A 27,593-nucleotide genomic window follows, 5' to 3' on the forward strand; every position below is an offset into this window, starting at 1 on the left:
CTCAGTCTGAACAAGAACTGTTTTCACTCTTTATTTTGAAAGGAGAGCCGAGACCAGGGGCTTCGAAAAAACGTACAGAAACCAAACACCAAAGCCTCCACTCCAGGTGTCTGTGTGGGCCCTGGGTCCTGGGGTCTGTGTTGGGCAGGGGCTGCCCTGGGAGGGCAGGACTTCAGGACTCCTGGGGCTAAGGAGGGCATGAGCTGGGGCTTACAGCCACCATGGAGCAGCCCTGGGGCAGGGCAGAGGGTCTATCCCAGGAGGGCCCCTCCCTGACTGCCAGAGAGGCCGGCAGGCACTGAAGGCACAAGGTGCCCCAACAGAAACCAGTTTCCAGGGCCCCAGACAGGCTCGGCTCCTAGCCCAGCACTGAGCAAGCCGTCTGCATTAGGCTCTGGCTACAGGGTAGGGCACAGGCCCAGGGTTCTAAACACAGAACCCCCATCTGAGAGGCCAGTCTCATGGGAAATGCCACCAGACTGGCCAAAGTCCCCCAACCATGTCCCTCTGCCCCAATACACTCTTCATCATCTGCCTACTGAAGAAACTTCCAGAAACAGCAGAGACTTGAGAGACCCCTTCCTGGGGTGTATGTATTTGTATGTATTTCCTGTTTGGGCTTTGGTGTGTCTGGCTGGGTCCGACTCCTGGGGACACAGGGTGGGCAGGCAGGGGGCCCAGCAGGAGGCACTACTTCTTGACAATCTGGATGACATCCTCATGTTCCATGGTGTGGGTCAGGCCCACCCGCTGCGGGCTGTACTTGGTGCTGGTGCCCTGGGTGAGGAACAAAGGGGACACATCAGCCTCTGTAAGGAGCAAGGCCAAGCCTGGTATAGCTACTACAGGAAGAAGGTGGGCCGGTGTAGGTGTGCCTACACCCCAGAATGCCAGAGACTGAAGTGGGGGGTCCTGGCACTGGCAGACTGCCCTCACTCTGGGGGATGTCCCCAGTGGTCTGGCCACCCCTGGATCCCAAAGTGAGAGAGGCAGTGGGGGCCAGCAGGTACACCCCGTGAGCTGGGACACCATGCAGAGCAGCATGAATGCCCTGCTCCTGCCCGGTGCAGGGGCGATGCTGGGCATGCCCCCCGCCCATCTCCTGCCCAGAGACTCACCCACACCAGCGCGTACTTGAACTGGCTGGCGAGCGACCGGTGGATGCGGTGGCACTGGAGGGTGGGAGAGAGTGACAGTGAGAGGAGTCTCTACCCGAGCCCACTGAGCTTGGCCACATGCCCCAGCCCGAGGATGAGAAGTAGCAATTCCCCAGGCAGATGCTCAGGCCTTGTGAAGACCACAGGCAGGTTGTTCATGGCTGGAGGCCTTTTTGATGCTCCCACTCCCAGGGTGGCCCAAAGGCTGTGGTGCCCGTTAGGAGTATTCTCGAAGCCTCTGAAGGAGGTCTGATCTGGCTGTCAGCAGCCTTCCGCTGGCCTTAGCTGACTGACAGCCCTGACAGATGCTCCCTTCAGGTGGGGGGGGGGGGGGGGGGGGGTTCAGGATATCTCACCTCAGCCTGCAGTCACCACACCAGGTCATGGGACCTGGAGCCTCCACCCAAGGCATCATCCACCCCTACCACAGGAATCCCAGAGCTCTTAAAGGAAGCTGGAAGCAGGGGACTTGGAGGGGCAGCCAGATCTTCTCCTGAGTCCAGGGCGCCCCTGGTTGCAGAGTGGAGCAGGCGCAGTGGAGGGGGGCTGGGGAGAAGGCCATGAGGTGTGGCCTCTCCTCCCACATGCCTGCAAGCCTTATAGGTCCTGGTCAGAACCCCGACGCCTCAGCCCAGCTCCTGTGGGGACGCTGAGCCTGTAGGAACCTTTCCTGAGCAGAAATCGGCACCCACCTGCTCTGGGCCTCCTCCAGCTGGCCATGGTGGGCTGGACCCCGCTGCCAGCCATGAGCACAGATACCCACGCAATTACTTCCAACACTATTTTCTAGATCAGCACCAACAAAACTAAGCCCACTGGGAAGATTCACAAAGCAAGGCTGCAGTCACAGGGATCCTCCTGGTACCCTGACAGCTTTGGGAGCACTGGGCTGGCACTTACATCCTCGAGGTGGTCAGGGCGTGCACTCCCCAGTTTGCCACAGGCCCCATCATGCCTTGGCATATGCGACACTAAGGTCAAGTATTATCAGTAGGGGCCGTTTACCCAGGAACCTGGAGAGCATCGCTTCTCTGTACTTGTGTCTCTAGCAATGGGGACAGTGGAAGGTCATCTGAGGCCATCTTTCCTACTATAGGAGAGATCATATTGTTGATGATGGAAAGACTCCTCCTCTGTGCCCACTGCGCCTCTCACTCCCCAGAGCTCTGCAAAGTCCTCTCTGCTTTGGGGGCTTATGGCCCTCAACTGTTTTGGAGGCAAGGCTATCGTCAACTCTCACTGAATACATACCGGGGCCTAGGCTGGGTGCATTACAAAGGCCCTGGGGCTGGGGGTCACTTACTCCCAGAAGAGGAAACTGAGGCACAGGGAGGCTGATACAGTATGGGGGAGATGGGGTATGACCCTGGGTCTGCCTGGCTCCAATGCTACCTGGTTCATCTATTTTGGGTCCCTGGTGTCAACATCTAGGCAGGCCTTCTCACATACCCTGTGGCAGCTGGGATAGGTGGGTGCCCCAGGAGGGAGGCATCTGTGGGGAGGAACCTGTGAGCAGGGAGGAGGTGACCACTGAAGAGCAAAGCCTCTCTGGAATAGAGTCCAGGCTCTGGAGCCAAGCCCCTGAAGCCCCTCTCCACCCACTGGGCCCTTCTCACCCTTGGGTCTCTAGTACCTCCTGCCTCTGACCCTTCGTGTAGCAGATGACCAACAGCCAGCATTCCCCACATTCGCTCCTGCCTCTGGGCCTTTGTACCTCTTATTCCCCCTGCCTAGAAAACCATTCTCCTGCTTTCTCCCACTTTTCTTTCTGCAAGTGGCTGAAGCCCTACATGCTTGTGGACAAGAAGCCAGGGCCTGACAGTGTGGAGGGAATGGAAGTAGCCACAGGTGTAGGGTAAGCCCACAGAGGGCCAGCACATGGGGACACCTCAGTCACAGGTTCTGACACAGGCTTGTAAGGACCAGGATGCCCCCACAGAGCTCCTTATGGGTGACCTAAGGGATGTGGCTTCTGCCAGGCACACTAGCCTTCAAGTCTGAGTCCTGCCTGTTTGTATTGGGGCATCTAGCAGGCAGGGGCCTCAGGCTGGGCTTGTTCAAAGAACGATGTGTGAGCCCATCCTGCAGGCCAGCCCACCACCTGTCCACGGTACAGATCCTGAGAAGAAATGAGCTAGATGGAAAACAAAACCCCCAAAAACAAAGCCTTAAGATGCCTGTGTAAACTGGAACATTGTCCCAGGCTCTTGGGCCATCATCTGTTCCTGTGAGGCCCATATGCCTTCGTCAAAGATGGTGCAGGGTCACATTCTGGGGACAGGTGACATATGGGCCTGCTACAAAACTCTAGACGGGGAAATGCACCCTCAGGCCAGAGCCCCTCTGCCTCAGGACGTTTGTAAACCTTGTTCCCCTGCCTAGGAGGGCTTCCACCACCCCTAACTCTTCATGGTCAGGTCCTCCTTGGTCTACTGGCCCAATCAGGTCACCTCCCCTGAGACCATCTGGCCTCTCCGTGTAGACTCAGAGCCACTCCCTGTTCCTCTGCTTTGTTGCACTCCCCCTTTTGTGTGACTTCTTAGTTCTGGGATTGGGTGTCTGGCAACTGTTGACCCCAAAGGACCCTGTTCTGGCTGGACTTGGGGCTGCTTTGTTTACTGTCGCTGTCAGTAAATGTGCATGGAGTGCAAAAAGCATTCAAAGCCATCCTGGGCTGGGGGGTGGGGGTGGAGGTGGGGGTGGGATGTGGGAACAGGGAGGGCTGCAGGAGGCTGACTGGGGGACAGGAAGCCAGTAGGGGCCAAGGGCATGGAGGTGGCAACTCTGAGCTGTAGGCCAGCAATGGGGTAACACACCTCAGAGGTAACACAGAAATGCCCCGGGGCAGAGTCCCCGAACAGCTGTGGCTCTGCCAGGTGCTTCACATGCTGGCCCTCATCCAAGGCTACCCCCTAGCCACCACTGCAGTAGGCAGTATCATCGCTGCCCCTGAGGGAGGCCTGGAGGCTCGCAATGCAGGTAGGAAGGGTAGCTGGGATACCACCCCAGGTCTAATTCCCGAGCCCACCCATAGCCACTCTGCTAAGGCCGCAGGTGTCACCCAGGTCAGCTGAGGGCTGGGAGAACCTTCAGCAAAAGCCCGCAGGGGGATCGGAGACCTCCCTGACCTGCTGTCCGCACAAGTGTCAGCAACTCACCACATGCTCCACGGAGGCCCCCTTCCGGAGGATGATGGCATCTGTGAAGTCTGGCCTCTCTGCAAAGGTAGAGATGGGGATGGGGGAGGGGGGCAGGGAGGCAGCCACAGCCGTGACCCCAAGCTGCTGTGCGGTTGCCTTCCATCAGTGGGCAGAGGCCCTTCCAGGCCTCAGCCTTGGCTTAACCTTCCCCTCACCATTTGGCACACCCTCGCTACAGATCCTTCTGCAGTGTTCTGCAACCTTGACTTTAACATGGAAAATCAACATGAATCCAAGTCCAGGACTCAGACAGCCTGCAACCCCTTCAGCCACGAGAGCCCTAAGTCCAGCCAGGTGGAGCATGTGGACAGAACTCGTAAGACATGACAGCGGCTGGCAACCAGTCAGGGGCACCTGCAGCAACTCCCTTGCTGACAAGGTCAAGGCCACGCAAACTGCCAGAACTCAGTCACAAGGTCACAGGTTGTGTGAGGTGTGCCATCGGGGGGCGGGGACATGGTGAAGGTTCCTTTGTATTCACATGCCTCAAGTCCTCAAGTCCTGACCCAGGGAGCTTGCTCCTGCTAAGGGAGGCTGGAAGGGGGATTATTACTGTAGACCATGGGGAACCACAGGATGGCCTCTAGCCCACAGCCCTCCCCCTCCGCCCCCCACCGGAGGCATCCTCAAGACCAGCAGCCCCAGAAAGTGACATTCTTTACTGTAAAGGCTCAGCTCAGGTCTCCAGCATCCCAGGGCAGAGGGCAGTGCCAGCTCTGAGATGGGAGAAAAGCTGTGATCTGTACAGGATGAGCTGCGCCAGAGGCACTGCGCTATGCGCAGAGCCTGGCAGCCTTCTAGGGACGATGACTCAGCCTGTTTCTTGGGCCACACGCCGCCTAACTCACGTCCTCTCTTCTTAGTGTAGATGCAGGTCAGGGCCAAGTACTCCCAAAGCATCTCAAGCAAGTAGTCCAGGTTCAGCTTCATGCCGCAGCTGCCAGGGAGGAAGGTGACCAGTCAGAGCAGACGCCATGGGCTCAGTGACTAGGGCTCCCTGCTTTCTCACTCTTACAGAGGACAATCTCCCTCTGGCTGGCCTGGGCACAGGGGCCAGCATGGCCCAGCTGGCACCCGTGGGGAACCAAGCCCGCAGATCTGGTGGCAGCTTGACACTTCAGCTGCCAGCGCTCTTAGTCACAACCACGATCACCCCCAGGAGAGGCAGCTGAGCTCTGTGGAGAGCCCAGGACAGGGCGCCTGGAGGGGGCCTTCCCTCCCGACAGCTGCCGAGAGAAACCGACAGGCATACGGTGATGGGACGGCCCCCCGCTTGATTGTGTGCAGTGGCATGACCTTGAGTGGGTCCTCTGACCTCCACTGATGTGTGGTGAGCACAGCAGGGGAAGGTGTGATGTGGATGTGACCTCATGCCCTGAGGACCAGCCTGTCCTCTGGCAGCCCCTGCAGGGAGCCTGGGATGCAGCAGCAGGAGAAAACTGAGGCAGTCCTTCAGAAAGGACGGCTGCTCTCTGTTGCTCTTGGCGGTAGCTGGCAGTGCCCAGGAGATGGTCCAGGACTCTTACCCTTCATTTGCACGAGTAACCCCCACTTGGTCACTCAGCACCCTGCTCCCCGTAAGCCAAGCCTGTGAGGCTACAGAGTACCTTGTCTGAGCTGGGCAGCCAGCAGAGCGAAGCCTGCAACTCAGGCTGCTCCAAGCGAGGAATCTGCAGGGTTGGTGAGGAGTGAACCAACAGCGGTCAGCCGGCCGTGCAGGTGGCACTCCCAGGACCCCCCGCCCCCAGAAAGGCCAGGGCAGGGCCTGGACAGCCCCAACCCCGCTGAGGACTTCAGCCGTAGTAGAAGCCCCTCAGCTGTGGTGGAAGCCCCACAGCCGCACCTTCCAGAGGATCAGGAGCAGCTGGCTCAGTCTTAGGGTTTCTGAGGTCTGAGATTAACTACTAGCCTTCAAAGCCTCTTAACGATTAACCATCTACCTTGGTGGTACTATTTACCTTCTTTTTTCTTAACCAGAGCCCACCCCACATCACTCACTCTTCCCGGGCTGATCCAGACCCAGGGGCAGGTCAAAGCCGTTACTGAGATCATCCCCTTTGCCCTGTGAGGCATGGGAGATGGGGATTTGCCTGGCCAAGGTGGCCGGGAAGCCTGACCAGCTTGCATACACAGGACAGCAGGGCAGCCAGGTGCTGGGAGCCTTACCTGATGACCACGCTGTTGGGCTTCCGGGCCAGGCGATCCACTTCTTCCATTGAGATCTGGTCGATTTTGTTATAAACCTGGGATTGAGAAGGTGGAGGTAGGAGTTGGGGAAGGAAAGAAACAAAGAAGTGCAGGAAACAGGTCCCCAGATGCCTCGGCGCAGGCCACAGTTCCTCCTTGTGCGCCTCGGCCCTCTGCCCTTGTTGCCTCAAGGATGGGGAAAGGCTGCAGGGGCCTGAGGCCACTGTCCAACCCCAGCAGGGAAGGCTGGGCTAAAACCCCAGGGTCAGGCTAAACAGGTCTGCAAGCCTCACGCAGCCCCCAGGGGAGGAGGGGGTAGCTCCAGGCTCTTTCTGCTCCTCTGGGAAGCCCCAGGCAAGCTCCCCTCCCACACGCACACCCTGGGGGCTGGTGCCACTTACATATAAGCAAGGCATGTACACGCGGTTGCCTACAATCACATCGATGAATTCGTCCGGGGAGCAGTCTTCTCGGAACAGCACCTCCGCGTTGAAGATCTCTGAGGGGCTCTGATTAAGGGCCACCTGTCCACCAGCAGCCCCTTGTGAGGCTATGTCCCCACTGGAAAGGCCAGCCAAGAAACTGCGCCATAAGGGACCTCAGAGGTCATCTGCTTTGGAGGTTTTGTAAGATGGTAAAGTTTGGGGAACGCCCTCATTTTTTTTTCAAAAGCAACCACACTGTATAAGGTTTCAATCAGTGCAATCTTCACTGTTGGGCAAGAAGAAAAGCGTACTTGCCCAAAATCTCAGTGGAACTCCAGGCTTCAGTGCCAGGAGCGCTGCCTGCAAGCACTGGTCTAACCCACCTTCCCGCGTGCAAAGCTCTCCTCTGGAGGCCACCTTGCCTCTGCCTGCACAGCTGTGGTGACAGGGGGCTCAGAACCTTACAGACAGACTGTCCCATGGTACGTTCTTCATATGCTGAGCTCCTCTGCCTTTGGGGCCCTGTCCTGTCTTCCAGGGCCCTCCAGAGACTCACCTGGCCCCCAACGTTACTTTAGCGGTGAACAGCCAGGCCCCGGGGTCTGAGGCCTGCTCAGGCTAGGAACCCTGTCCTTAGGGGCTGTTTCCCTCACTAGTCTCATCTCCCTTCTAGATGTGACTCGCTGCCGATGCCTAGAACCTGGCAGGGAGTCAGGAAGCCACTGCTGAGTACACAGCTGTGGCCCAGCTAGCCTGCAGCTTGGTAAGCACAGAGGCAAGGGGGACAGAAAGTGCCCTGTGTCACTGGGCTGCAGGTTTCCTAGCAGCTGCTCAGGTGGATGCGGGGTGGCTTGGGGTGTGTATGCTAGCATCCTGGGCCACCAAGGCTGCCTTCTCACACTGCCCCTCCCTGGCTGCTTTTGAAAAGGATACTGTACTCGTGCAAAATCAGCTGCACCAGCTTTTCTGAGCACTGGGTCAGTGTGACTGTTGAGTTAAAGGAGATGCCACCACCTTTCTTGGGCTGGAGGAGAAGAGAGGAAGGGGGAGCTGCTCACAAAGGGGCAGCTGCAATCGTCCCAAAGCTGCTCAGGCCTGGCCTGCAGGTGAGAGGGCCTCACCTTGAAGTAGATGTTGGGCTTGTGTTTGTTCAGGCGGATGCCTACGGATTCCAGTTCTTTCTCCAGCAGAGACCTGGGTAGAGTCCCCATGAGCCTTCACAGGCACCCAGGGGCCGGATGAACGGCTTCCACAGTACATAGGAAGCCCCTCCCACCCAAAGGGAGACCAACACCTTCCTACCCACCATTAGGAACCCAGAACAACCTAACAACCGAGCTGCTGAGGTGGAACCTCTGGACCTTCTGTCTAGTCCAAGGGGAGTTTGGCTGAGTCTGCAACTGGCATGCAGAGGGAGGCCTGGTGTGCCCTTAGCCAGCAGGTCAGGGCATGAATAAGGCTTCTGTTGCCTAGGGCTGGGCTCCTGGTGGGTTCTGGGCAGCAACTGAGGCACCTCAGCCTCTGTGGGCAGGAGCCAGAGCCAGGATGGCCTGTGCCAGCAAGGGGCTGGTGGCACAGGCTTCTACCGGCATGGCACACCACAGTCTTTGGTCTCCAGACATTACCATGCTACATGTAAGCCTCTCAGAGAAATGTTCCAGGCTGACTGCACAGGGTTAGCCTGGGGACAGGCCTGCCGCTGCTCCCACATGTAAGAGGCCCAAGCACCCCCTGGACCACCCATCATGAGTTCAGAGACAGAGCAGCTGGAGCTGCGGTGTCCCATGACCACGCCCAGGGACCTCCCCAGATGTATTAGCCTGCCCCCTGTACCACCCTGCAGACCTCTGCACTTCTCCCTTGGTGGCGTCCAGCATCATGATGACGACGTCAGCCGTGCGCGCCACAGCAATCACCTGCCGGCCACGGCCTTTCCCTGGACCAGTGGAAGGGACATGGTCATACAGTGACAGAGGAACACCCCACGTGACCCCCACCAGCCCACGGGGCCCCAGACTCCTGTCCTTTATGGTGCCACCATTGTCTCTGCCATATGCCACCCCTGGGCTGGGATCTCCTTGGCATTGCTCTGTAATCCATGTGCCCTTTCACTCACGGACACTTGTTATAGAAAGTAATCTGACATCACCAACTTATGAGAGGTAACATTCTCCCCCTGCTACTACTGTGAGGCAGGCCTCATGCTAAGTGCTTCATGAACATTTCTTCACTTAATCCTCAAAACTACCCTATACAGGCAGCATAATCATGCCCATTTTACAAACGAGAAAACCAAGACCTGGTTCAGAGATACTCAATCACTTGCCCAAGATCACAAAGCTACGGATCCCTGGGTGGCTCAGCGGTTGAGCATCTATCTGCCTTTGGCTCAGGGCATGATCTCAGAGTCCCAGGATCGAGTCCCACATCAGGCTTCCAGCATGGAGCCTGCTTCTCCCTCTGCCTGTCTCTGCCTCTCTCTCTGTGTGTCTCTCATGAATAAATAAAATCTTAAAAAAAAAAAATCACAAACCTAGTGGGGTATTAGGATTTCAACATGTGTACCCTTTCTAGAATCAGATGATATAATCTACCCCCACTCCAAGGGCTATAGAAAAGATCACACAAGTGATCCCTGGGTGGTGCAGCGGTTTAGCGCCTGCCTTTGGCCCAGGGCACGATCCTGGAGACCCGGGATCGAATCCCACGTCGGGCTCCCGGTGCATGGAGCCTGCTTCTCCCTCTGCCTATGTCTCTGCCCGCCCCCCCCCCCCCACTCTCTCTCTCTCTCTCTCTGTGACTATCATAAATAAATTAAAAAAAGAAAAAAAAAGTTTGAGAAAAGATCACACAAGACACCCTAAGGAAGAGGTACTTTAGCAACTGCCACATAAAGATCAGACTCTGTGGTTATTCGACCACCAGAGAAGTCAGGCACCCTGCCAAGGTCACAGCACTAGGACCTAAGTAGTATAGGTGTCAACATGACCTGCCTCACTCTTCTGAGAATGAGAGCATTGGGCTCAGTGATGCTCATGGGCCAGCTGCCTCGTGATGCTACCTGCACACTTCCCCACAGTGGCCAGACCATCCCCAGGCTCCCCAATGCTAGCTGGGACAGCAGGTTCCTGGGGGACCAGCACCACTCCCCCTGCTCCAATCCAAGCAGGCAAGACTTCACCCTGATGAGGACAGAGGGTAAGGGAGGGTGCAGAGGAGATAATGGCAACTAGACCCCTAGGGAGGAGGCCCTGATGCCCGGCCAAGCTGGAGCCACAGAGCCATAGAAATGGGTGCCAAGCCTGGCTCTGCCACTTAGTGGGTGAACAGTGGTTTAGGGCAGACCTTTTACCTATCATCCCCAACATTCCTCCCGGCTATGAAAAGGAAATGCTGACACTTGCTAAGTAACAGGGCTATCTGAGGTTGAGACAATGGCCAGCACACAGCCTGGCATTCGGCCAGTGCCAGATAACCATTAGCTGGTTACCGTCTCTATGAGGCTGCAGGCCCCACCACCTGCCACCAGACGCCATAGGCATGTTCCCATCTCAAAAAACAAAAACAAAATGACAAAGGCCAGGGCTCCTGGACCAGGAGCATGGTCTGAGCTAGCCAGCTGATAAGTGTCCATTCCTTGCAGGGGACCCTCCAGGGGTGTGGGGGAGACCATGGAATAGAAGAGGGAATTCAAACCTGTCAGGTGAGCTATGTGACCTTGGGCAAATCACTTTAGCAAACTGGGCCTCAGTTTCCTCGGCTTTAAGATGGGACCAGCCAGGACCATATGAGGTCAGAGGCCCTGAAGTCCACAGCACGGAGCAGTAGGAGAGGTGTGAGCCTCCCCCTACCCCATCAAGCCCCCAGCCATGTCTGATTTTCACAATACACCCAACATCCTCTAGAAGACGGCGAGCTGGGGTGCCGAGATCCACCCGGGATCCCACACGCCTGTCCCCATATCCTACCTTGTGCTGCACCTTCGATGATCCCAGGAAGGTCCAGGAGCTGGATATTGGCTCCTTTATACTAGGATGTGGAAGAGAAGGTCAGGTAAGGAGGAGTCACTGTAGGAAGGGTCTGCCTCACCCCAAGACACCTACAACAGCCTGCACTTCAGGGGTTGTGGGAAACCCAGGGCCTGGTCTCTGGGGCCAGGTCACCATTTCAGCCTGGCAAAGACCATATCCTGAGAGCTGAGGAGCCACCAGGGAAGGGCTCTTGAATCTTTATGATCCTACAACACTGGTCACTGGTAACAGTACTTCACAAAAAACTCTCTTCATCAGGGAGGCTCCGGGCCATGGAACCCCAGCTACCCCAGGCTCTGAAGCTTCATAGAAGATGGAGGGATCCAGCCAACCAGCAACAAGTGACCCAAGCTGGGATGGTGTGGGACGGTGGAACATAAAGGGGTCCAAGGGAGAGCTGCCATGGGCTGGCCCGATTCCCAGAACCAATCAGGATTCCAGGACCAGCTGGGCATCTCTGGGGTCTTGGCAGCCAGAATCCTCAGAAGGACCAGTGCTTAAGGGCAAAGCAGCTCAGTTCAGAGCCTTTCCCCCCCATGGGGACACCCACACATGATGTCCATACTCACAACTGCAAACCCAAGCACATACCCTTTCCCTTCTGGAATCCAACACACCCCAACTTACTTCAATGACCCCAGGGATACATGTCAGGGTTGTGAATTCATAGGATGCGGCTTCGCTGGCTGTGGAGGTCATGAGACTCAAGAAAGTGGACTAGGAGAGAAAGGAGGTCATTGCAGTGAGGAGTCTTGTCCCAGCCTCCCAGGAGAATCCCCATGGGCCAGGAGCCTGCTGGATGTAGGCTGCACAGAGACTCCCTCCTCAGCCTCAGCATGGGGACCTGGGGTAGTTATAAAGAAAACAGGAGCTGGAAATGTCACCTCTGGCCCTGCCCAGGGCAACAGGGTACCAGAGGGCCACTCTGTTCCTCAGAGGCCTCAAGGCCTGTCTCAGGGGGCATGCAGGGTACTGGTTTCTAAATCAGGGCCCCCTCCCTAGCTCTACCAAACCCTCCAGCCCCGCCTGGACCCCAGAGAACTTCCAGCAGGCAACAGCCCATGGCACCCAAAGTGGCTGCTCACCCAGGGAGGGGTGAAATGTGCAAGGAGACAGATGTGGTCTGAGACAGAGCCAGATGGCAGGACAAGGTGTTGCAAGGCAGGAAGGGGTAAGATGGGAAGGATCTGAAGGATCTAGGAAGGATGGGAACACTCAGGCCACAGTTCACTGTGGGACCAGAGCCGTGCCTTGGCTGAGAGTTAGAGAGACCTGGCTTCCCTGGGCAAGAAACTTCTTCCTCTGAGTTTCTGAGTCCTTCAAGTACATGCTGGCCATCTGCTCGGTCCCCACCATGTGGGGATACGTGGGGTTAAAGGAGGTGATAAGGCACATGGTGTGCCAAGCCAGAGCATGGCAAGACCCTAGCAACGGATGTAGTAGCCCCGAAGGCCAGCAAAGCAATGGGCAGAGCCAGAAGGGGAAGTAACCCAGCCCTGCCCCCGCCCCCATCCTCATCAGCAGAGCACCAGGAACAAAAAGCCTGGGATGCAGTTTTTTTTTTTTTTTTTTGGGATGCAGTTTTGACAGGGCCACCTGGACCCTGTCTCTCTGGCAACCAGGAAGGCTGGGAGTACATCTCACTTACATACCCTCAGGATATGAAAGAAACACTAGCCTCAAAACCAGAAACTCTCTGCCCTAGGGGCGTCTCAGAAACTTCAGGCAAAGATAAAAACCCAGTAGGGTAGACAAGTATGGGCAGGTGGCGTGGCCCAGAGAGCAACGGCTGCTGAGACACCGAGTGACCATTGCCAGAGGCCCACAGGATGACACCCCGATCCCGTCTGGCCTCTGTAGGGAGGAGACCTGGGTCTTGGCAAAAAAAGTGCTTCTCCCAGCCTGGGCTTGGAGAAGAAGTCCTTGGCAGGCTGGAAGTAAAATCAAGAAAAGGTGGAAACTGATTGAGTCCATACCAATGCCCGAAGAATTAAAGCCTAAAAACACTCACCTGTCACCCTGCGGGACAGCTCTGATCCCAACATCTTTCCGGTCATTTAAGGGCAACACATAAGCACTTGTCCTGCCTTTCTGGGAACTTTTTCAGGCTAACCAAAGGGCCCACACTGATGAGAGAAGTGCTACTCCCCAGAGGAACATCAACTAATTAGTGAGAACGGAAGAAGAGAACTCGAAAATTGACGTGTTACAATCGCTAACAAAACTCCCAGGCAAGGACCAGTCGCTGGTGTCAAGGTCACTAAGAAGATGCAGACAGAGCCTGACTTCCACACACCACTGTAGTAACACCTTGCAGGGGACGTTCCAGTTGGCAGGGGTGGGGGGTGGGGGGGGAGTGGCTAACGTAACCATGCAGAAGGAGACAGGGTATCCCCCCTTTAACCCAGGGGCTTTGGAAATGCAACCAGCAGTCAGGGCTTTTTCAGGCATGGTACAAAATGAGGTCCACTGCATCTCCTCTGTGGAACCTGGCCACAAGTCCCGGTTTCTACCTGACAATCATGTTTGGAAGACAACCTGCTTCCTCCCCAAGGTCCATGCTGACCATCACTGACCTTACCCACAGAGGGAAATCCAATCAGTGCCACACGGGCATCACCCGACTTCATGACATCGAAACCCTCTCCTTTGGATGAGGCTGATTTGGATGGTTCCAGAAGCTGCGCCCGATACTTGGCGAGTTTTGCTTTCAGGAGGCCCAGATGATACTCAGTGGCTAAAGGACATAAAGCAAGATGGAAGGTAAGTATCCAGGGTAGCCAAGCCCCAAGGGTCAGGTGCACCCCCTTATACAACCAAATGTTGGCTGGGGACACCTGAACCAGATCAGGAAAGAGAACGCCCCTCTGCTTTGAATGTCCCCTTAGCCTCTCAGTTCATTTAGGATAAAAGCTAGTCTCCTTGAGACCACATGACCCCAAGTCAGTGGTTCTCAAAGAGGGGCAACACCAGATCCTGGGGGAGTCTAGGGGTATATTCTGTTGTCCAGGTGATGGTGAAGTCCCCATTGGCATTGATCAGGCAGGAGCCAGGGAAGCCCGCAGCCTTACAAAGTGTGAGTCAGTGTGGCACAGCCATGAATCGTCCCATATTCCATAGGACTTTTCATAGCCCTGAGACACCTGCAGAGGGAAAACCTGGGTTAGATCACTGGGGCCTAGAGCCTAATTCCATTTCACATAAAAGCACAGGACCTTTTTTTTTTTAACAGTGTGAAGGAACACTGAAATTTCCAGGAATACAACTACTGTGTACGTCAAGGAAAGACTCTAGCATGTTTTGTTTGAAACTTTTATCTAGAAGAGCCCACTATCTTGGGATCTGCCAACAGTGGGGCATCTTATAGGGTACCTGAGTCCCCAACACAACACACGGTGCACTGAGCTGCATCGTGGCTGCCACATACCCAGGGATTCTGGCCAGAGGTGCAAACATCTCACTGCTTCATTATAACATCACTGCATCCTGGCTGTGCCCCAACACATGAATACTGAAATAAATGCTATTTTAATTACAAATCACTTTCCTTTTTCTCCTCCTTTGTATTATGATTAGGGCATTGATTTTTCTCAAATTCTATGTGTACAAAAGTTACACTATTGAGGGGGAGCTGCATTTCATGACAGTAAAGGAGGTGTTGCACATATCTTTCCTACATAAGCGGCTGTGGCTAGGTAACCCTAAGTCACCCTAAGTAACCCTCGCTACTTCTTCAACATCTCCCTCCCAGTCACAGTTGCTTTCTTTTTGTTTCTTCAGGGCATGCTGACACCATTCATGCCACAGGAACTTTGCATTTGCTATTCCTTCCACTTCCACCTTATCTTCCAAGAGCTGGCTCCTTCCCAACATGTAGTCCAAATGTTGTCTCTTCAAAGAGGCCTCCCTACCCAGCCGGAGGGGGCAGTGGGCAATGTCACACAGAAGTGAAGAACCCGTGCTGGACCCCACCTTGCCATTACTGGCCACGTAACTTTGTAAAAGTTATTTCATCTTCTTGTGTATTAATTTCTTATTCTGCAAAGCAGTGATGTTAGCAGGAGAAACCACTCCACTGCATTTTCATAGGGCTTACAGAAAGCATGAAGAACAATGACTGGCACACAGTAAGCACCCAGTAACAGCCGGTTGTTATTATGCTTTACAGTAACCCCCACCCTTCCTTGGGCCCTCTTGGCTTCACGATCCTGTTTATTGTCTTCATGGCTCTTATCACTATTTGGAACTATTTTGTCTCTTCCCAAATTCAAATAGGGCAGGATCCCAGCTTCCGTGGCACTGGGCAGGTAGAAATGTCCAGCAAGTTGAAGAAGTGAATTGATGGCAGCAAGACGTGCTCAAGAAGTGGTCAAGAATGGGTTCGTCTGGTCCTTTCTGTCATCCCAGCTTATAAGAATCTGAGCACCTCTGGAGGGAACGACTAGGTCTTAATCCTGAAATCACCTTTACGTCCCCTCTTCTACCACTGCCAAAGTGGCAGCATCTTTAGCCTCCCTGCTACTTTCCTTGTTTCCTTGAACTTTCTTTTAAATTTTATTTATCTATTCATGAGAGACATACAGAGACATAGGCAGAGGGAAAAGCAGGCTCCCCACAAGAAGCCTGATACAAGGCTTGATCCCAGGACCCCAGGATCACAACCTGAGCCAAAGGCAGACACTCAACCACTGAGCCACCCAGGTGCCCCTGTTCCTGGAACTTTTAAAACAGAAATCAGACTATGTCTCTCCCCTGCTTAAACCCCTCCACAAGCTCCCACTGCCTCAGAACACAACTTGGACTCTTTCCCATGAACCTACAAGGCCCTACATGATTGGCCCTCTCCTTTCCCATCACTGCACTCTGGCCCCAGACCAGAGTGGGTTTGTTCCTGCCTTGGTGAAGCTTCATTCCTCTGCCAACAGTTTTGCCACAGATTGTTGCCTGGCTGGTTCCTTCTCATTCTGGTCTCAGCTCAAATGTCCCCACCTAATGGAGGTCTTCTCTGATCATTCTGCCTCAGTAGGCCAAGCTCCCGCCCCTCACACCCTTGCTGTATCATCCTGGTTTGTCTTCACAGCATTTATTGCCGGCTGAAACAATCTTGTTTATCTGGTTATGAGTTTACAGACTATCCACTGGCAAGTCAGCTCCATGAGGCCAAGGATGTGCCTGCTGTACTCACACCTAGACTTAGTAAGGGCTTAGGGAAGATTTACATAATGAATGAAGTCCCCCAACTTCTCAGCCTCCAGAACTAAACAGGGCCAGGGAAGGATAGACACTGAGACTAGCTACCTGGTATTTCCCGCTTCCTGCCTCTGCAACCCCAGTGCAGGACTGGTCAGGCACCAGGCCTCACTCACTCCGGCCAATCGCATCACCTGTGACTCCAGACCCTCGCTCTGATCTAGATTGTTCTAGATCTAGAACTGTCCCATGAACACACCATGCTCACCCAGACTGCCATGTTTTTGCCTCAGCAGTGCCCTCATAGGGAGCACCCTCCCCTTAACCAGTTTCAAGTCCCACCTCCTCCTGAAAGCCTTCTTGGGTGTCATCATTTGTTTCACCCCATTGCTCTTCTCCAGTGAGCATCCCCAGCTCTTACAATCTGAAGTCCAGATTTGATCCTTTATTATGTGCTCTGTTGGGGGGGAGGGGTACTTTAAATACAGAGTGCTTTCCATGTGCCTAGTACTTTGCACACACTATCTAGTTTAATTTAGCTGTGAGCTGAGACAGGGATTATTGTCCCCATTTGCAGATGAGGACACTGAGGCTCAAAGAGGCGAAGTGATTCTCCAAGCTTTCACAGCAGGTATAGGTGGCGCTGGAGTTCAAACCCAGGTCCGCCAGGCTCGAGTCTTGCTGGCCTCGGTTCCCGAGATGCTGGGTGAGAGGCTGTAGCCCTCAAAGGTCTCCTGGGCTTTCCAGCACAAAGGGGCCAGCACCAACTCCCCAGGCCCGGCAGCCAGGAGACCCGGGTTTGAAGCCCGACCATGCCTCCCTCTGGCTCAGATGCTGGCTGCGTGCTGTGATTTCTCTACTCGGCCACCTGGTCTGGCACCGAGCCAATCTCACAGCGATTGATCGTCTGCAATCAGGCCAGCGCGCGGGGGCCCGGACCCCGCCCGGTCCTGCCTGCCTCGGGCGCGCTGGGAGACCTGGTCACGTCTCCGGCACTTCTCTGCTGCCTTCGAGCCCGCTTCAGCTCTAGCGCTGGAGTTGTTCCCCCATTGTACAGACAGGAAAACTGAGGCGAGCAGAAAGGAAGGCCCCGCCAGGCCGGCCCTCACCCTTGTTCTTCTGCGTCCTAGCGATCTCCTTCTCGATCTCGGAGATCTTCTCCAGGATCCCCATGGTGGCGGCGGAGCCCGGCGCACGGACAGACGCAGCAGCGACACCGGGAATTCCGCCCTCTCGGCGGCGGCGGAGCTGCGTGCGCCCGGAAGCCCACGGAGAACAGCGTCCTCGTGCGCCCGGCGCTCCGGGTTCACAGTCCGGACGGGCGACGTCGAGCGCAGTGCCAGGCACTATTGGTTCCGCCCGCTGGGCGGACGGGCTGCCCCCCCCGCCCCCCCTCCCGCGGCTCAGGGCCGGGGCGGGGCGGGGCGGCCGGGGCGGGCGGGGCGGGGCTGAGCTGGGCAGGAGCCCAGCGTGGGAGACCGAGAGGGGATCTGGGGCGATGAACCCTGAACTTCAGGTTTCAAGCGCAGCTGACTCTGCTGGTGTCAAGAAGCGCTGAGTTGAAAGCCCAGTGGCTCTTACTTTGTGTAGAGGTTGAAAGAGGATCCCCGTCACCACATCAACGGAGTGTTCCGACTCAGCCTTACCACCTGTCATCAGATGCCTCCCTATATGATGCATTATGAAGTACACAGCATCTCCTACTGGAAATCTTGCCAAAAACATACTGTATCTGAGTTTAGACACGAGGAAACGTCAGACAAATCTAGAAAGTGGTACATTTTACAAGACGAGTGGCCTTGATGGGAAGGTGCCGTTGGGAGGCGAGGCAGTGGGACTGTGGTAGACAAAAAGATATTAAATATAATGTGTGGACTTTGCCTAGAATCTAGTTAATGTTTTAAAAGCGGCTTTATAAAAAGACATTATTGAGACAATTGAGGAAAATTTGATTCTGGATAGGATAATAGATATTATGGCGTCATTGCTAATTTTCTTGGGTGTGATTATGTGGGAGAATGTCTTTTATCGTCAGCAGATGTACCCGGTGGCATTTAGGGGTTTTCTTAGTCTGGTTTGGCATAGCAAGGTACCACATGCTGGATGGCTTAAACAACAGAATTTCGTTTTCTCACTGCTCTGGAGGCTGGAAGTCTGAGATCAGGGTGCCGTATAGTTGGGTTCCAGTGACAGCCCTATTCCTGGATAGCAGACGGTCACCTTCTCCCTTTGTCCTGACATGGAGTTTACTCAGTGTGTGCACAGGGAAAGAGAGAGAGGGAGCTCTCTGGTGTCTGTTTCTATAAGGGCACTGATCCCATTGTGATCTCATCTGACCCTAATAACCTTACAAAGATGAATCTCCACATACCATCACTCTGGAGGCTTAAGGGCTTCAACATATGAATTTGGGGGGATATAAACATTCAGTCCATATCAGGGTTAAAGGACATTAATGTTTGTATCTTTAAGTAGATCCAGCTATGTATACATTTAAAGAAAGCATGCTAACGTGGCCCTGTGTTAACAGTGTGTAGGTTTGTATTGAGTTACTCTTTCAACTTTTCTGCGTGTTTTTAGTAAAAAGTTGGGGGTAGAGAGTGGGTCCTTGGAAATGACTGTGTTCAAATCTGAGGTTCATAAAGTGTGAGCTTGGTTAAATAGCTTAACCTCTCTGAATCTGTTTCTGTATCTTAAAAATGGGAAAATGCAGTTGCTATGAAAATGTGCACCAGGCACACTGTTTGCTCACAAGTTCTTCTTGAATGCTAGAGCCATTGTGAGTGATTTTTTCCTCTGTGGATCTCACATCCTCCTCAGATCCCAGCCACACTTATTGAATGTTTATTATGGGGCGCCTGGGTGGCTCAGTCGGTTAAGCATCTGCCCTCAGCTCAGGTCAAGATCTCAGGGTCCTACCAAGATCCCACATCGGGCTTCCTGTTCAGCAAGGAGTCTTCTCCTCTGCTTGTTCTCTCTCTCTCTCTTTCTCTCTCTCATGCATACACATGCAAAAATTTTTTTAAATCTTTAAAAAATGAATGTTTATTATGTACCAGGCTCTGAACTAGAGAGGGACTTTCATAAGCTTTGAGCTTGCAATTTTTATCCACCTTTTACAAAGCAAGATTACAAGCCATGCAAAGTGCCTGGTCTGGTGGCTCAAGCCATTCAATGGGAGGGCTGAGATTTGAGAGCAAAGCTTTCAGTTCCAAGTCCAGTGACTGCAGATAACATAACATAGTAGACTATGGATAAGAATATATCCACGTAAAGGTTTCAGTGAGGTTTAAAGAAGATTCTGTGAAAGCCTTTTGGGACCTACACAAGTCCACACCATTGTGGAGGCCTGTAAGAGTCCTGGCCCAAGAGTTGTCTCCAAATCTTCTCTGCCTCCAAAATTCAATGTGACGTGGCTCACTGGGCTTCATTTCCCACCAAGCTTCACTGCCAGTTTACACTTGGGAAAACAAGTGTTCTGAACTATGATTCACCTCCCAAGAGTCTTGGCATCTCTGTAGTTGTCACAATCCCCAAGGGCCTCAGTTTCTTCATAAGTTATATGAGAATCATTCCTACTTCAGAAGCCAAAAGAAACAACCCAAATATCAGGCATTCTCTGGGCAACTGGCCGTTTCTGCTTGCAAGGTCTCAATTCTCCAAACCTAAACGTGACAATCCAAAGCTTGTTTGTTCATGTCATTTGAGGAATCTTTGAAATAGAGTTTACAGAATTCTGGAGAGGCTGCTACTAGAACTGTAGAAATATTTGATCTGCCCATCAAAAGATACAGAGTAAAGAGGCAATCCATGACATGGGAGAAAATATTTGCAACTCACATACCCGACAAAGGGTTAATATCTAGAATATAGAAAAAAGTCCTAAAAGTCAATAACAAAATAACCCAATTTTTGAAATGTACAAAGGACCTGAATAGACATTTCTCCAGTGAAGATCTACAAATGGCCAACAAGCTCATGAGAAAATGTTTCACATCACTGGTCATTAGTGAAATGTATATCAAAACCAACAATGGGGCGCCTGGGTGGCTCAGTCAGTTAAACATCTGTCTTTGGCTCAAGTCACAATCCCAGGGTCTTGGGATCAAGCCCCAAGTTGGGCTCCCTGCTCAGTGAGGAGTCTGCTTCTCCCTTTCCTCCCACTCATGTGCTCTCTCGCTGTCTCTCTCTCTCTCTCAAATAAATAAATACAATTAAAAAACACTGTAAGATATCACTTCACACTCATTAAAATGCCTCATATATATAAAACCAACAGAAAATAATGAGTGTTGATAAGGGTGTGGAGAAAGTGAAACTCTTGTGTGCCACTGGAGTGGCACAGCCACGATAGAAAATAGTATGGAGTTTCCTCAAAAAAATGAAAAATAAAATTACCATGTGATCCAGTGATTTGCCTCCTGGGTAGATATTAGCTATCTACTAAAAGAATTGAAAGTTGAGTCTCAAAGAGATACTCACAGGCCTTTGTTCATAGCAGCATGATTCACAGTAGCCAAAAAGTAGAAGTAACCCAAATGTCCATTGACAAATGAATGAATAAACAAAATGTGGTCTGAAGGATTGCTTAACCTTTTTAAAAAAAAAAATTATTCATGAGAGACACAGAGAGGCAGAGACATAGGCAGAGGGAGAAGCAGGCTCCCTATGGAGAGCCCAGTGTGGGACTCAATTCCAGAACCCTGGGATCACCACCTGAGCCAAAGGCAGACACTCAACCACTGAACCACCCAGGCATCCCAGATTGTTTAACCTTAAAAAGAAGGAAATTCTGACACATTACATGAAATGAACCAGTATAAAAGGACAAATACTATACGATTCCACTTATATTCAGAGCTGTCAAATTCATAGCCACAGAAAGTAGATTGATTAGAGGTTACCAGGGACTGAGAAGGAGGGAGTGGGGAGAGGCTTTGTTTCATGAGTACAGAATCTCTGTTTGGGATGATGAGGAAATTCCAACAATGGATAGTGGTGATGGTTGCCCAACATTGTGAATGTACTTAATGCCACTGAATTGTATACTTAAAAGTGGCCAAAGTGGTAAGTTTTATATATTTTATATTTTACCACAATAAAAAGAAGTCATTATATATGATAGCATAAAATAATTCGCCCCCCCAATGGAATAATTATAAGTCACGGGGATGAAACAGCACAGGGAATATTGTAATAGTGTTTGTGTAGTAGTGAGCACAGAATAACATAGACTTGTCAAATCACCATGTCATACACCTCAATTTAATGTAGTATTGTGAGCATTGTGTCATTTATACTTCAATTAAAAATAAAATAGGGGCACCGGGGTGGTTCTGTCAGTTAAGCATCTGCCTTCAGCTCAGGTCATGATCCCAGAGTCCTGGGATCGCGCCCTGCATCGGGCTTCTTGCTCAGCTGGGAGTCTGCTGCTCCTTCTCTCTCCCCCTGCTCATGCTCTCTCTCTTTCAAATAAATAAATAAAATCTTTAAAAATAAAATAAATTTGTCCCTCACAAAACCACTGGCCACCCAGGAGCTCATGTTTTTATTTTTAATTGATGTATAAATGACACACAATGCCCACAATACTACACATAGCGGTACCCCATGGTTAGCCCTAAGCACTATGGCCATAGTTGATCCCTCCTCCAGGAGGCACTGCCGTCATATGGCTTCTAGGACACCAATGTGCTGCACACTTCTGGCCTCGTTGACTGTTCCATCTCCATGCTTCCTCTTATGCATGAGCTTTTGTGTTGGAGGGTCCCTCTGTCTACCCTCACCCTTTTGGAGAGCTCATTGCATCTCATGGTTTCAAGTACCGCACTCAGATGCTGACAGCTCTCACATTTTTTTTCTTAAATATTTTATTTGTTTATTCATGAGAGACACAGAAAGAGAGAGGCAGAGACATAGGCAGAGGGAGAAGCAGGCTCCCTGCGGGGAGCCCAATGCGGAACTCAGGACTCCATCTTGGGACTCTAGGATCACTCCCTGAGCCGAAGGCAGGTGCTCAACTGCTGAGCCACCCAGGTGTCCCGAGCTCTTATATTTTTAACTCCAGTCCAGACTTTCTCCTGAGTTGCAGATCCACACATATCCATCACCACTTGAAAGTCTAATGCATATTTATTTAGACTTAACCGCATCCAAAGCAGAACTCCTGTTCTTCCTCCAGACCTATTCCACCTGCAGCTCTAGCACCCCAGACTGACTCATTGTTCACCAAATTGAGTTCCGTGTCCCCTCAGGCACCCAGCTAGGCCACCTTTCCCTCTTTGCAGTTGGGTGTGGCCACTGAACGGGCAGAAGCAATGCTACCCCTTCTAGACCTGGCCCCAATGAAGCCTGTCATTTGACCCTCTCCCTGCCCAGGACAATTGCAGGAGGCACAGCTTAAAGATGGTACAGCCTCGGGGCTCCTGGGTGGCTCAGTTGGTTAAGCATCGGACTCTTGACTTCAGCTTAGGTCATGATCTCAGGATCCTGTGATTGAGCCCTGTGTCAGGGCTCCCGGTGCTCAGCATGGAGTCTGCCTGAGATTCTTTCCCTCTCTCTCTGTCTCTTCCCCTGCTTGCTCATGCTCTCTCTCTGAAATAAATGAAAATTAAAACATCTTTAAAAGGAACACTCAGTGATTGTTTAAGGAGACTTTTAAGGAGACTCAGTGATTGTCCGCCTTTGGCTCAGATCATGATCCCGGGGTCCTAGGATCGAGTCCCACATTGGGCTCCCTGTGGGGAACCTGCTTCTCCCTCTGCCTATGTCTCTGCCTCTCTCTCTGTGTCTCTCATGGATAAATAAATAAAATCTTAAAAAAAAAAATCTTTAAAAGCCCTCTGTGGGGAAATATGGATATTCCTGAGTTTCTACGAGTGCAGAGCACTGTCCTGGCTGCTCCAGAGGAAAGGGGTATAGGAGGGGCCACTGAGGTCTGACCCTTTCCTGCTAGTTCAGAGGAGTGTATCTAGATACTGAGAAGCATCTATTATTTATGAGGTTTTATAACAGCTTTAGATACGAGAGATCATTCACTTACCATACAAGTCACCACTTAAAGTGCGCGTGTTGGTGGTTTTTAATACGTACACAATCTATTTTGTTTGTTTATTTATTTATTTATTTATTTATTTAAAAGATTTTTTTTATGTGAGAGAGTGAGAGAAACCCAAGTGGGGGAAGGGAAGAGGGTGAGGGAGAAGCAGACTCTGCTGAGTACAGAGCCTGATGTGGGACTCGATTCCAGACCCTGATATCAGGGTCCCAGCCGAAGACAGATGCTTAAGCTTAACTGACTGGGCCACCCAGGTGCCCCATGGCAATTCTTAAAGATAGCAAAGCCTCCCTACTTCCCAGTATGCCATTCGTATGCAAACAACCGGTACAGACCCCTGCCTCCAGCCACCTCCTTATCAATCACTCACACACCAAGCCAATATCCTGCTCTCCAAATACCCCAGGGCTGGGTACCAGACAGCTAGGGATGGCCTCATGCCCATCTGGAGTTATTAAAGCTGGCCAATCCTAAATTCTTTGCCAGGTCCGGGACTAACCATTCCCTCGGAAACCCCAACAAAGACTCTTGGTCTTGGCTTTCATCTCGCTCCTTCTACCTCCTAGCTCAAACCTGGAGCTCGCCATGTGGCCCTGTGTGACAGGGCATGCCCCCTCCTCCTGGGAAATATAATAAAACCCTTTCAATGGCATTGGCCTTTCTCTCTTCACTCAGTCATCTCTGTAAATTAAAATCCCATGGAGGGGGGCGCCTGGCTGGTTCAGACTGAAGAGCATGTGACTCTTGATTTCGGGGTCACTAGTTGGAGCCTAGTTCTCTACACGTTGGGTGTAGAGATTACTTAAATAAATAAAACTTTAAATAAATAAAAGATAATAAAATGCCACGGGAACAAATGACATGGTAACTTTAACTACACGGTGGCCACTCCATCCTTTGGAAAATCTTGGAATCACCTTGAACTGCTCTCTTACTGTTACATTTCACATCCAGTCTATCAGCAAATCCTTTTGACTCTACCTTCAAAATATATATCCACTTCTCTGCTGTGGCAGCACTGCCTCTCCTAGGTCTGCAGTGACCTCCTCACCACTGTCTCTGCTTGCACATTTGCCCCTTCAGTCTGCCCACCAGTCTGCAAAATCCCTTTTAAAACCTAAGCCGGATCATGTCCCTCCTCTGCTCACATCCTCCAGCGACTCCTAAGAAAAAGCCAAAATCCTTATCATGACAACGATCCACGAGGTCCCACAGGGGCTGACTCACCTACATACCCCCCCCACCCCCCACCCCCCGCCATGGCCATGCTCTTGTCACCTCTGCCCTCATCTCCTCCTACTCAGCTCCTTGTTGATTCTCTAGTACAGCTGGCTCACTCCCTTGAGACCTCTGCTTGGGCTGTTCCTTCTGCCTGGAACATTCATCCTTACACATCTGCTTGGCTCATCGCCCCTGCCCCCCAGGCCTTTGCTCAAATGTCACCTGCTCAGTGGGGCCCAACCTGACCATATTTTTTAACAATTGCAGCCCACATTCTTTCCCCCAGCTGGCACTCCCAGTCCTTCCTGGCTCTGCTTTTTCCTTTCCTGTAAGGCTGGAATTTAATATCACATCTGACATTATACGAGCTCTTTATTATGTGATTGTTATGTATCTCTCCCCCCAAGAACACAGGCCATCCTTGGAATTTATTGTACAAGGATGCATCCCAGGCACACAGAGTGGTGGTTACACCAAGTAAGTGGTGGTCAGCACTGTTTGCCAATGAACGAAAGCCCTGATGAAGATGAGGACGGAGGGATCCCTGGGTGGCGCAGCGGTTTAGCGCCTGCCTTTGGCCCAGGGCACAATCCTGGAGACCCGGGATTGAATCCCATGTCGGGCTCCCGGTGCATGGAGCCTGCTTCTCCCTCTGCCTGTGACTCTGCCTCTCTCTCTCTCTCTGTGTGACTATCATAAATAAATAAAAATTTAAAAAAAATAAATTTCTTAAAAAAAAAAAAAAAGATGAGGGCGGACATAGGAAATGATATCGTCGCCCCTTCTCTTTATTTTTCCAGTGCTTGAGTTTCTAGATGGAGTGAAATCTTCACTGGCTCTGTCCACGCGCACATGACAGGCTGGTATTTGCTATTCAAATGTTGTGATGAGGGCAGCCTGGGTGGCTCAGTGGTTTAGCGCTGCCTTCAGCCCAGGGCAGGATCCTGGAGACCCGGAATGGAGTCCCACATCGGGCTCTCTGCACGGAGCCTGCCTATCCCTCTGCCTCTGCCTCTCTCTCTGTGGTTCTCATGGATTTAAAAAAAAAAAAAATGTTGTGACACTATTTACCTGTGTTGCCTCCACACAGAGGGGAACCACATTCAGAAAATTGACATCACAAGGTTGAAAGCCTTAAAGACTTTCTCTCATTTCTGTGGCACACTCAACCTGCACACTGGAATCACCTGGGAACGTGAAGGTGCTCAGGAAGTCGTGACAGAACAGGTCAGGGGTTCTGCTGGACAAAAGGATTTTAAGTGAATTAAGTGATGCTAATGTCAACCAGTTGTTTGTTTAAAGGCTATTTACTTTTTTTGAGAGGGACAAAGAGAGAGCAGAGTGTGCCAGAACATGAACGGGGAGGGGAGGGGCAGAAGGAGAAGCAGACCCCCACTGCTGAGCGGGGAGCCCGACTTGGGGCTCAATCCCAGGATGCTGGGATCATGACCTGAGCTGAAGGCAGACGCTTAACTGAGCCCCCCAGGCACCCCTGTGCAAACAGGTTTGAGAAACACTGCTCCCAGTCAGGGCCAGTTCCAGAAAGCGTGGAGGGGAGGGGGTTATTTATTGACCAATGCTGTGAATGATGAAGCAAGCTGAAAAATCAGGGCAAGAAACCATGGCAAAATGAACTTGAATTTCAGCCTAAGCTTCTCTATAAATGAAAAGCCTACAAATGTTTTGCTTGCTATGTGCAAATAGGGCATTTCAATCTTTAGATGTTTGGAAGAAAAATCTAGAAGAAAAAGCTGCTCAATTGCAATCCAATTTTCAGGTACTTTTCTGTGTCACAGTGAGTTTTAATGCTTTCCTCCTCAGGTGCAGTTGAGATCGATGCAGACAGCATTGATATTTATAATTTCCCCTTTGTCCTGTCCTGCAGTGGATTTCACGCTTAACACAATCCATGCATTTTCCACCGTTTCCATGGATGGCTTAAAAGCAAAGCCAACTAAGGTTTACAAGTGAGGCTCTAACACTGAGATACGAAAGAGGGTCTTGCCAACTGTGGGGATCAGAATGCCAATTTCCACTCTATTCCAGACCATTAGTTCCTTGAGGCCTGGGAGCATCGTGTGTTTCTGTCCCAATATTCAGAATGGCACGTTGTACATGGCAAGCCTCGGCAAATATAGTGGGAGGATTATGTGGCAAAAATGACCTGTTACACGTGTGGGGCATTGCTATAGTTTTGAAAGTTCTTCAGGAACACCTCATAGAACCCTCCACTCTCCGACCTGTGTAAAGATTGTTCCTCCCGCTCTCCAGGCGCAGAGCATTTGGCTGGTGCATGGAAGGTCCCATGAGGACTTAAACAGTTTTGGGAGTGAGAGCCCAGGCATCCCACAGCTTTCTCCCCCTACAAAACCACCAGTGAATGGGATCTTCAACTACAGAAGTTCAGCCTTCTCAACAGCCTATGCCTTTCTTCACACGTCCTCGTCCTTGGGAGAAAGGAGTTTATTATTGTTGTTCAAACAACAGGACTCAGAGATACTTTATACACAAAGGGAACATTGCCCCGACATGGATGTTAAGTTCCCTTAGCCTTTCGACTCGCTTAACGTTAAAGCTTTTCGGCACTGTAGTTTCTCGAAAATTCACATGGTATTTCTGGCTGTGCTCCTTGGCCCTGCTTAGGGAGGTGGTACCGGAAACCTCACACGACAGCAAGAGAGCCAAGGTGTTCTGGCACACCAGGCAGGGTGGTTTGTCAAAATCAGAACCAGACGTTCTGGGCTGGGCTAGGGCCCTCGGCCACAGGATGCGTGCAGGGAAGTCAAAGGCCTGGACTTGGCACCAACAGCTGGCTTCAGGACATCGCGTTGTTCGGGAACCCGAGTGCTTTGGGGTTCAGGCATCTCCTCTGAGGACCAGGCCCCATCTATACTGCCTGCGCCGGCACCAAACCTGAGAAGCCGGGAGCAGACAGCTCTGTTTGTGGATTTTCTGTGTGTTAACTAAATCCTGAACACATGTAAAAATAAAAAATTGGGGAAAAAACCTTCCACATTTTTAAAGAAATGTAGAAATTAGCAAAATGGAGCTCAGATGTCAGTGCCAAGTGGCTGACACCATGCTCTCTTCTCACAGAATGGTTTTCATTTAGAAATAGGACAAAG

General features: G+C 51.9%; 1 protein-coding gene across 1 annotated transcript; it reads right to left on the reverse strand.

The window, feature by feature from the left end:
- Positions 1-17,482, reverse strand: DRG2 (developmentally regulated GTP binding protein 2). Its single transcript, XM_038537097.1, has 13 exons — positions 17,300-17,482; positions 13,577-13,737; positions 11,628-11,717; positions 10,938-10,998; positions 8,815-8,905; positions 8,091-8,163; positions 7,903-7,993; positions 6,946-7,043; positions 6,524-6,600; positions 5,206-5,294; positions 4,316-4,374; positions 1,119-1,172; positions 1-777 (listed from the first exon to the last, which is right to left on the reverse strand). Exons 1-13 carry the CDS (start codon positions 17,361-17,363, stop codon positions 691-693), a joined length of 1,095 nt encoding a protein of 364 aa, XP_038393025.1. The 5' UTR covers positions 17,364-17,482; the 3' UTR covers positions 1-690.
- Positions 17,483-27,593: the final 10,111 nt, after the last annotated feature.

This window comes from Canis lupus, chromosome 5 (assembly GCF_011100685.1).
Source record: "Canis lupus familiaris isolate Mischka breed German Shepherd chromosome 5, alternate assembly UU_Cfam_GSD_1.0, whole genome shotgun sequence".
Lineage (NCBI taxonomy): Eukaryota > Metazoa > Chordata > Mammalia > Carnivora > Canidae > Canis > Canis lupus.